Here is an 11,743-nt window from a genome sequence, read left to right on the forward strand (position 1 = left end):
CACAGTACTCATACCAAATTTAATGAAAATATTTAGAGAAGTTCTCGGTTTGTTGCATGTATGAACATTGATGGATGACAAAGTGAGCTTAATAGGCGTTTATAAATTGATAAAGAGACAGAGTAACAAATTTCGCTGCATAAATCGTCTTTAAAATTACTGCAGTAGATTCGGGTGGACACCTGAAAGCACTTACATGATAATCACATAATGGCTAGGATAATGAAACCTTTTATAGATAATTAAATTAAATCCGTGGCGTAACAGCTCCATAGAGCCAAAGCCGACTAGCTTGACTGCTGGCCTCACGTTCACATGTCTAAGCAGAGGTGAACGATCATCCAACCAGATACAGAGTGGCGTGTGGTCAGCACAACGAACCCCCAGTCATTGCTAGTTTCCATGACCGGATTACGCTACTCGTTGTAGCTCCCCAATTTCCTCACGATGCTGAGTTGGCACCGGTCCCATACACTGGTCGAAAGCTCATGAGAAAATTTCTCCTCCCCCGAGACTCGAACCAGCGCGCATTCCGTATCGCCGGTCCGAAGCATGATGCCTCAGTCCGCGTGGCTACGGCGCAGGACAACCTTTTATAGATGGGCATTTTATAAATACTTCATGGCAGCGGTTTTAGAACTAACAGTGTTCCCAAAAAGGAGAAGGCAGACTGTTACATAAGCCTCTGTCTGTTCACTGTGTGCCGCAGAAGGTTACTGATGATTTCGCGAGAAGACTGATGAGTCCTAAATGAACACGGCATGAAGCCTTCAGGCATGTCAGTTTCGTGACTGGCGATGCGCCCTCCAAGTCTGCATAAGAAATTGCCTGGTAGCCTTAACAAAAGAGACAATAATGTCTGAAAAAGTTCATTTGTCCCAGTGCGTCGTTTGTCAAGAAGTTAAACATGCAATACGCCCAAGATTATTCAAAACTAACATTAACTGTGAGTTCAGAAATAAATTTAATGAAGTTGAGTGCCTTGAATCTGTTTACAGGAACTAAATTCTAGCGTGGCGGTATAAATTATTCTTACTTATGTGACGTTCGTCGGCTTAGTAAAGATGTTAAACTGAGACGTTCATTTAGAGAACTGAATGCAATAAATTTGTTGCAGAAATTAAGGAAATTTTCTGGAGTTCGAAGACGAAGAGGTGGGAGCTCCCATAGGTAATCCTGTTTCTTGTTTCCAATATTCATTGTTGAATTGGAAATAATTTTGGTTAATAATAATGTTAGTTATATTTGTAATTTCATTTATTAGATCTGTATTTATATTCTGTCTATTTAGAATATCTCTTACAACATGATTACATAGTAAATATATTAAATAAATATCAAATTAAATACTATAGTAGATATGTTGACGATATACTCATGATTTTTGATGGAAAAAATACAGATATAAAAAATGTTTTAAATGAATTTAACAACATAAATCAAAATATACAATTCACTTTAGAAAAAGAACAAAATAACAAATTAAATTGTTTAGATCTAACTATAATACGAAACGAAAATAACTTCGAATTCAAAATATACAGAAAACCCACAAATACAAGCACCATAATTCATGCCTCTTCATGCCATCCGAATGAACATAAACAGATGGCTATTAATTACTTAATAAACAGAAAAAATACATATCCCATAACCACAGTAAACAAACAAATTGAATGTAACACAATAAAACAAATTCTAATAGAAAACGGATATAATAATTATGAATTAAAACCCAAAAATAAAATAAACAATGTAAACAACATAAATGAAGACGGAAACGAAAATAAACAAAACAAATGGGCCACATTCACATATATAGGAAAAGAAACCAAATATATAACAAAAACATTTAAAACAAATAACATAAAAATAGCATTTAGAACAAAAAACACTATAAAAAACATCTTGAAACAAAAACCACAAATAGACACAACAAATCAATACGAAAAACCAGGCATATATAGGTTAAAATGCAGTGATTGCCCGTTAACCTATATAGGCCAAACTGGACGCACCTTTAATCAAAGATATAAAGAGCATATTACAGCAATAAAACATAATAAAGATCATTCAGCATATGCAAAGCATATATTAAACACAGGACATTCATACAACAAAATAGAACATACAATGGACATTATAAAAATAATACAAAACAAACGACATAGAGACACCATAGAGAAATATCATATACAAAGAACACATAAACAAAACCTTGCTTTAAACGACAGTAACATTTACACGAACAATCCGATATTTAACATTCTACAGTCCATTGACCCAACCCCCTAAACAACTTTCACCTATATATAGCCACACACGATACTCACAACTCAGTTGCTGTCTGCCATTCAATAACAACGGACACGCACATCACACACAACCCGGTATGTTATAATACTTTAAATATTTTGTGATTACTTTTTTTTTTGCTTGTAATACGATATATTTGAGTAATTCCTTAAAATAAATATAAAATTAGAGTAAAATTATTCCATTTCCTATGTCGGTAGCCAGAATCACGATATGAAAATTAAAATTGATTTTACAGATATAGGCACCCAGGCGCAGTCTCCAAAATTAAATGGAAGAAGCCTGGAGATGTAATAAAATCAAAAACGGGTAAAAACAAAATCAATATAAGCAGAGCAACAGATACACCAGATTTTAATTTTAATTTTGATAGACCTGACGATGATAGAATTGTATATCGAAACATGTCGTCAATTTTAAAAATGTAACAATTTTATGTGAAATTTTATGTGATTTTAACAATAAGCTTGTGAAACGACGGAAAATAAAAGTATTACATTAAACTATGTTCTGAAAGTGAGATTCATGTTGTCTCCTTTGTTCACCTGCTATTAAAATTGCATCTGATAACACGTAATACCACCGAATGTCTAGGTTGAGTGGTTAACACTCCTCCTTCATACTCGGTAAATCTCAGGTTCAAGTCTAGGCCAGGAGACAGGCAATTCCGGATTTCCGTGGTTTTTCTCAGTCCCTCCATACAATGCAGAGCTAGCAAGTTAAATTAGGCCAATAATAATTTATTCCACATCCTTTCCAAATTACTATTCATCTCATACAGTCTGAGCTACTGAAAAAGCGTCGTTAAGTATACTATAAATAAACACTCGGCGCCGAACATTTGGCGACTGCCTGTCTTACTAAACACAATGTGGTTGAAGTTGGTGATCTAATGCTGTTGATTTCTTTTGAAAATCTGTGGAGGTATTAATATATCAGCGAAGTGGCCATATATCCTGCATTAGCCGTATTCCTAAAAATTTTCTTATTTAGGAGCATGAGCATTTACTTGTAAACTTGTCCTGCGTGTGGGACAATTTCTGTAGCAAATTTACCAGTAGTTGTTTTCAGTGGAAAAGTGGCATAAATCATTTTTCTTAGAACAGAACACTTAGTAATCTATTAGAAATAAATTAATATTAGGTAGGTTACATATTTATGATAATGTGTTGCACAATGAACACCTTTGTGTTTTGTAGAGTTCAACAAACGGGAAAGTAGCTACGATGCAGACACGGAAATCCTGTTTACGGAACCCTCATACAACTCGGATTCGATTATAAACGTATTTGCATTAGCAGTTTATTTAACCTTGCATTCAGCACGACAGAGGGTGCGTATAAAAGCGAATGAGAGAATAACAGTGAATGATGAACTGGAAAGAGTGTGGAAGGAAGTGGTGGTGGCCTAATTTAAGGTACTGCCCTGGCATTTACCTGGAGGGATGGTGATAATCACAGAATACCTCAGTCAGGATGTTTGGTCTCGGGGCTGAGACTTGAACCTGGCGTATTCTTTTAAATACTAAATAGTGTTGAATAAATTCGAAATATAATTTTCTGACCGCGGAATATTTAATTACACGCAAATAAATGTTGTAACGTCATGACACTAGATGAGAGAACAAAGATTCTAGATAAGTTGCGCGGTGGTAAGAGCAGAGCATCAGTTGGCTAAACATTTCCTTAATATTTTATTTTAATACTTTCTTTACAGGTGATACTACAGTTTGTTCACATAAACATCATTACAGTATATTTATGTTTGTTCGTTTGTTTTTGTTTACTTTGACCTTCCACGGCCGAGGCCCCGCATCGTCATTAATTCCATACTTTATTGAGTTCGTCCTACGCGGAATGATGGAATGCGTAGCTTTAGAGATACGTATCCACCGCGGTGCTCGAAGGTCTGCTGTACTTACACGATTGAGGACACGGAACATAATATTAACGTAGTCTGAAAACGGAGATTGTATATGAGGATGGGAGATGGGTGCTTCGCGTAGAAAGACGCCTTTTTCTTTATTAACATTGTTGAATGTTCGGAGGTCACTGCTGCAGAATCAATTACTTAATCTAGATCGTGATACACAGAATGTTGATATTGAACGGAGGCGAGTGTTTCTGCTGCTGTGAAACATAGAATACAGAGTGTCTCAAAAGTATGTTTACACATAAGTTTAATAATATTTCGTATTATAACGCATATACATCGTATTAGGACATTCTGTATATTGGCCTTCCGGATTATGTCAACTGGAAGGATGTGAAAGTAGTTTCTCCGGATGGCAGCAATAAGCAGTAAAAGTGTCAAAGCACTAGGATGAAACAGAAAGCGTCGCTCTCGTCAGAGGCCCTAATATTTTGGTATGCACTTAGAGGGTAAGGGGGACTTTTATAGAATACATTTGTTCCGTGTACACTGTCATATCGACTTACAGTTTGTTGTCTTTTTTGCTGTGAATTTCAGGTGAAAGGAAATACAGCATCCCGCCACTGGAGCCACTTATTATAAAACGAATAAGGATGAGCGATGGACATTTGGAATCCTCAATATGGGATGTATCCCTGACTGGAGCAAAGGATGCACGTTTGACAAGCATAAGGTGGCGTGCGATTTGTATAGGTATTCTCCGCATGGCCAGCAAGCCAACTGTTAGTGGTTTTATTTAGCGTTCTTTACCTTTTATCGAGCGAAAGGCACAGGATGGGACCTGAGAAGTGACGCCGCGTAGATGCGTAGGTAAATATCAACGTTTCGAAGAAAAATACTGTCTCCATCTTCAGGGCTGAAGCTGGAGATAGAATGTTTCTCCGAAACGATTAAATCTACCTACTAGTCTACATGACGTCACAACCAATAAGAATAGTCATACTCACCGCTGTGAAAAATCCAAATCTGACACAACGTATGATCCATTCATAACTATCTGTCGAGTCGTTTGGCTAGCCCCCATCGATGTGGCCCTCTGGGAATAAGGCAATCACCAGGGCGAACGAAGGAACAAAGCAATCCCAGGAGCTTCCTCCCTAAAAACGTTAATGAACCTCCCGCCACCCCAGAGTTCGCAGCAGTGGGACTCTACTTCCCAGTCCTTTCTCACTTACATTTAGTCTTAGTCTTCCACCACCCCTAGTGAGACCACCCCAGAACTGCCTCCAAAGCATGGCTACCCTTGTAATTTTTACCCTTTCCCCAGCATGCTTGCCCAAGCACTTACGCTCACTGGATTATGTCCAATAGGCCTCAACTCGGATTTGCCCCCGACTATCGATTATGCTGCCATCTGTGTCTGTCGCGTCAGCTGAGGTCGTGTTGCCATCTGTCTGTGGTCATAGTAACTAAACTTTCTACCATATCTTTACTCGAGAACAGACGAAAGGATTCCGATAAACTTTGGAATGAAGCTCGGGTCATCAAACACTGGTCCAAATTCGTACCACAAAACGTCCTTTAATAGATGATACAGACGTTATTGATGCTCAAATTCATGACATGGGAGGACGATGCTCAGCCACGACGCTATTACCCATGCTCATTTAAAGTATACGTGCTGCCATCTATCGATAGTCACATGAACTATTTGATATTAGTGTTTATGACATGCTCGTACTGGCATTTGATCACACTCACTCCACGGTGCAGCGTAGCCTTTGAAAAGTCGATTGTATATTCTCGCGTCAAAGAATAGCTCACGTTCTTTATGAGACGGAAAGGTTCATCATCGCGTTCATAAAAGTCCTCCTTCTGACTCTACCCTGAGCTAGCTGCATCCAGTTCTCTCCATGACATCTGTCTGCCTATAATCCATCTAACGTTAAACTTCCACCTACGCCTCGGTCTTCCCAGCGGTCTCCTCCCAAATAACACCTTATAAACCCCTCTCCCCTTACCCATGCATGCCGCAGGTCCTGCCCTTTTTATCCTCCTCGATTCTTTCACCGTAACACTATCAGGTGAGGAGTACAGGCCGTGAAGCTCATCGTTATGCACTTTTCTACGTGATCCGTCTACCTACATTTTGGGTCCTAATATCTTTCTCAACACTCTGTTCTCACAGATCCTCAATCTATGTTCCTCCCTCAAAGTGAGAGATCAGATTTCACAATACAGCACAACTGGCAAAATTACACTTTTGTGTATTTTGACTTTTGTCATTTTACATAAGACAATAGATTTCTGACTGAATAATAGCAAGCATTCCTTGAATTTAATCTGCTTTTAATTTGGTCATAAATGTCATTCTGACTTGTTAGTGTCTTCCCCAAGTACTTAAATTTTGTCACATTTTCGAACAATTAATTAGCTATCCTTATATTCTGGATCTGTCCCGAATTCTGATATCGAGACATAATCATATACTTGTCATTTCTGCACTCATTTCTATACCAATATCCCTACTAAACCTTAAGAATGTTTCAACGTTCGCTTTTATAGTATTTATATCATCGCTCAGCAGATTAACATCATCAGCATAAACTAAACGCAATTCGAAACAGCACTGATTTTCTAGGACTTTACTGATAACAAATTCTAGGGCAAAATTTAAAAGCAGTGACGACAGAGCATCTCTCTCTTTCAGGTCATTCTGAATAGGAAATGTATTGGGCAGATGTTTACCTACACGAATTTTGCTGTATGTTTCACTTAAACACGTTTTAATTAGCGTAACTGGTTCTTAGGTATACCGAATTCAACAAAAATGTTGAAACAAGCTTCTTTTTTAACTGAGTCATAGACTTATTTGAAGTCTATAAAGAGTTGATGGACTGTTCCATTGCACTCCAATTTTTGTCTCCAGTATCTGGCGAGTGTAGAAAGTTTGATCAGTTGTAGATCTATTACGACGAAACCCACACTGACGATTCCCAAAAATTTCATTGGCATATGGAGTCAGCCTGGCCAGAAAAATGATTAAATTTTGTGGGTAGGTGATAAGAGGGAGATTCTTCGATAATTATTACAATCAGTCTTATCACCTTTCTTATGAACTGGTATAATAAAAGATTCCTTTCACTGCTGTGGCATTTTCTCCTTACACCGTATAGAGCAAATAAGTCTGTGTATCTTGGGTTGTTAGCCCCACGCCCAACCAGCAAACTTGAGGATCACCCACTGCCGGTTGTCCGCGACTGCTTATTCAACACATTTGCAGCTAAACTTCATGTATGGAGGCCTTCTCCTTCATGCGCAACCTGAGGACGCGTCAAAACATGATGACAAATGACACACCTAACAAGGCCTGGCATTAAATGAGGAGGCCTATTCTGTTGAAGGAAGTGAATTGTTGAACTCCCTAAAATTAATTACTGCACTTGCATGGACGAGCGTGTATGAGCTTATAAATGTACTACTTCTACAAATTAAGACGATAAAAATTTGTTTTATTAATTATTGTTATTATAAGTTTTGCATTGGAGAAGAAAACTCTGGGCAATGTGTGGCGCAAAGAACACCTTTGGTACTTTGTTGTATTCCGAGGAGTACACCATTTCAATCTTAAGATGGCTTTGTCCTGGGTTGTAGCGCCAGGTAGTGTGGTAGAAGTTTACCAACATTTCAGAGGTGTTGCCTCCACATCACACTGATGATGGAGGTAGCAAGGACCTCGGAAACGCTGGTAAACTTCTACCACACTACATGGCGCTACAACGCAGGACAAAGCCATCTTTGGACTCACCGCCGTTGAAACATCAAATCCTACTTTTAAACCTTGTCAGTGGAATCAAATGTCTTCACACAATTCCAATTTCTAAAATATTGGGATTAAACCACTGACTTTATCATGCATAAAAGTAACAAGCGCCTTTAAACTCGAAAATAACTTAATTCTCGAAAGCCGGCTGTATTTTAATACGGACTCATAAATATAACTGAGAACTTATAGAGGTCAACTTAGTAATATAAATTTAAACCAATTAGCATAAATGTTAATTAATAATTCATACCTCATGTACTGCATTATGTTGAGATTAAACCCTCTTGTTGTCTAGAAATAAACTACACTTTATTTGATACGAGGGAAAAATACTGCGCAGATTCAGTTCTATGCAAGATCCACAGTAATTGTTATTTTGTTTTTCTCTCTGTTCACAGTTTTGATTTCGACAAGAAAGAAATCGTTATCGGAGGTCAAATGAAAAATATAACTTTGGTTGGCAGGTATAATGTGAGTGGTAAGCTGATGTCACTCCCGTTAGCCGGCGAGGGGACTATGAAGGTTTCTTTTTGTAAGTGGTCGTTCCGTAACTTAAACAAGGAAAATTTATAAGTATGTTTATTATTAACATTATTCCATCTGTTCACCACTTTATAGGGTATTTAGTTTTATGTACCCGAGAAAAACCTTGCCCCTGAAGTAAATACTGCAGCAGCTAATTCCGAAATACATTTTTTTAATATGTGTTACATGTATTATATAGTTTTATTGTGAGAGATAACTATATATTTTACTACAGCGTCTTTCGAATGATATATGAAGATCCTAAATTGGCAGTTTTCAGAAGTTCCCTGATGTTGTGTTTGCCCGGGAAGTTGGCCAAAAATATGTTCTAAGTGACTTGGAGGATGTTCCAGTTGCACTTGTAATTATTGGGATTACTTGTACTTTCACTTTCCACATTCTCTGTATTTCTATGTGAAGGTCCTTGTATTTCAAGATCTTCTCCCCTTCCTTCTTAATTACATTCCTGTCAGTTGGTATTGCTATATCAATTAGCAGACAAGTTATATTTTTGTTTCGGATTGTAATATCTGGTTTGATATTTGAAATGGTCCTATCTGCTTTGACTTGTTAGTTCCACAAAATAGTAATTTGGTTATCCCGGCTCGTCTCAACTTCCCTTGGGTTGTGTTCATACCAATGCTTCGTGTAAACTGGTCCTTCAACTTAGGGGTTGGGAAGTGGTTGACAACTTGTTTTAAACCACATTACGAAATCCCCCCCCCCCCCCCCCCGATGGCATCGGACGTGGATATTTTTCGACAAAGTGATTTCAGTAGGTTAAACATGTAGCACGCATAGGAAAGATCAGAAGGACAAAATGTTGGTTGTAAAGCTTGAGGAGAAAGTCAACTCGTGAGACCTTGACGTGGGTGGAAAGATAGTATTAACAAAGATCTTAAAATGGTGGCATTCATGTTGTTACAAGGACCGGTGATGTATTTCTGTAGACACGGTAATATACATTCGGTTTCCATTTAGGCAAGACACTTATTCACAAGCGAACTGAGTGTTGGCACCTCAATGTCTCCGTACCTATTATTTAGAAGTAATGTTTGAATATATAATAATATTTTTTTTCATTTACTAGACGTAATGAAACACTCAGCCAAAAACACTTACTACAACCATAAATCAAACTGGTTTTGTTCGAATTAATGCTTTCATAACCATGTAGTAGATTTATCTTACATGCATCAGTTCACCAGTGTAGCCACCTATCGCATAAAAACTTCAGTCGGTTGTCAGACCTCGTACGTAATACACAATTTTGAAAAAGCATTTTAAAAATATTTGTACCTCAGAGATAGAAATTAAGGAAGGTTTGCTTGTCTCTTAGAATTCTTGTCCGTTTGTTATGGCATAAAGGCGTAAATACAGTCTTTAAGAAGCGCCGATGTCAGAAGAAAATCCTGACTGCAAAACCTCACGGACACCCGAATTAATTCTAGGGATATTTGGTTACGATCTTCAGAAGTGAACATAGCCATCCAGGAAAAGATTCAATGCAGCGAATTTATTTTTCATTCATTCTTTCATTCGTTCATTCATTTAAGCTCGAAGGATTGTACCATTGGCCCATTCCGGAACTTGTCCTATTAGTCTTGAAGTGCATTTTGAGTAGTGAGTGACAAGCCCACTGCCTCTGCACAATTTCTGCTCAATCCTGATATGTCTGCGAAGGCCATCTAGTAGAGAATCAGAAGAGACATGTATGAGAACTGCCTGGTAATTTTGCTAGCGAAACATATCGTTCATGTTCGTAACGTTCTTTTACATGCCGTAAATCTATGACGTGGGACCGACAACTTTACTTCCCCTAAGAAGAAAGTTGTGCTACGGGTTTTTATCACCCGTAAAAACCCGCGAACCTTTGGTCCGGTGGCTAACGCATTAACCTCTAGTCCACCAAGGGCGACAGAATTCATTTTTAAAAACAAATTCTTTATGATCAGCGAAATATTTAGTACCTTTTCAAGAAAAACTTGTGTCGCTGAGATAACATCGCAGTTTCCTTCATTTTCTTCCAGATGACTGCGATATAAAGTATACGACCAGTTACAACTTAACTAAGCTGGATAACGGAGAAGTGTACCTAGTACTCAAGGACTTCAAGTTGTTGATGGAACCTCAGGATTTCAAAATTCAACTAGATAACTTATTCAACGGAAACAAGTTATTAGGTGAGTGTGGAAATTTTCAGTTCTACGTGCGAACTGAGAATTTTTTGCAATTGTAAACAAATTACAGGATTAGCTGTGATGTAATTTCGAAAACAGAAATATTAGGTAAGCTGATAATTGTGCAGTTGGAACAAAGTTCTAGGGTAGCTGGAATCATGTGGAGTTTAAAACAAATTTCCAGGTGAGACGAGAATTTGTAAAATTCTTAACTAACTACTAAACGAGTTGACTACTTATGCAGAGCAAAACAAATTGCTAGGTAAATTTGGAACCTTATCAATCCTAGACGAACTAATAGGTGAGCTGAAGACTTGTGCAGTTTCATTACATACTGTTTGAGCTGAGAAATGCAGTTCTTTAAAACCTGCTGGGAGATCTAAAAAATTATGTAGTTCCAAAGAAATTATTACGTAAGCTGAGAAGTTGTGCAAAACCCTCTTTCAGGGGAGAACATGAACAACTTCATTAACGAAAACTGGAAGCTCGTCGTGAAGGAAACTGGGCCGCTCATGTCTGACGCCATAGGCAATATACTACAGGCGATTTTTTCGGAAGCCGCCAAGAAGGTTCCATACAAGGATATATTCGATGACACTGAATAAATATCTTAAGTTTTGTTAAAAAAATAAATACGGTGAATGGTCGATGGACAATAAAAAGACAACTAGATGTTCCATCTGCTATTATCATCTCTTTCTCTGCTCCTTTCACTAATATAATAATCCGGAATCTTCGGAATGGATGTAAGTTTTGAGATTGTGAATAAATTTTGCACGCTGTGTTTTTCAATTACTTGAATTCAACCCATTACAAGGTGTTCAATATCAGAAGACCAAGGAAGCCGAAAATCAAGTATCCCAGCAAGTTTCTAAATTATGATCTTAGACAGCACGCACCTTAATCAGCGTTGCCTTAATATTTCACTGTCTCAATTCACTTTGCAATATTAACAAAATCATTTACTCTTTAAAATGTTGTTAAACATGTTCAAAGCAATACTTCTTATTTTATATTGATGTGG

The 11,743-nt window shown here is 37.7% G+C and overlaps 1 protein-coding gene across 1 annotated transcript; it reads left to right on the forward strand.

Annotated features, from left to right (window-relative positions):
• The first annotated feature begins 4,764 nt into the window (after positions 1 to 4,764).
• On the forward strand, positions 4,765 to 11,396 carry LOC147872047 (protein takeout-like). Its single transcript, XM_087359321.1, has 4 exons — positions 4,765 to 4,921; positions 8,413 to 8,546; positions 10,570 to 10,722; positions 11,167 to 11,396. Exons 1-4 carry the CDS (start codon positions 4,842 to 4,844, stop codon positions 11,322 to 11,324), a joined length of 525 nt encoding a protein of 174 aa, XP_087215447.1. The 5' UTR covers positions 4,765 to 4,841; the 3' UTR covers positions 11,325 to 11,396.
• The last annotated feature ends 347 nt before the right edge of the window (positions 11,397 to 11,743 follow it).

This window comes from Zootermopsis nevadensis, unplaced genomic scaffold (genome assembly GCF_977971745.1).
Source record: "Zootermopsis nevadensis isolate Lab colony 2312 unplaced genomic scaffold, Znev_1.0 Znev_ptg000031l, whole genome shotgun sequence".
NCBI lineage: Eukaryota > Metazoa > Arthropoda > Insecta > Blattodea > Termopsidae > Zootermopsis > Zootermopsis nevadensis.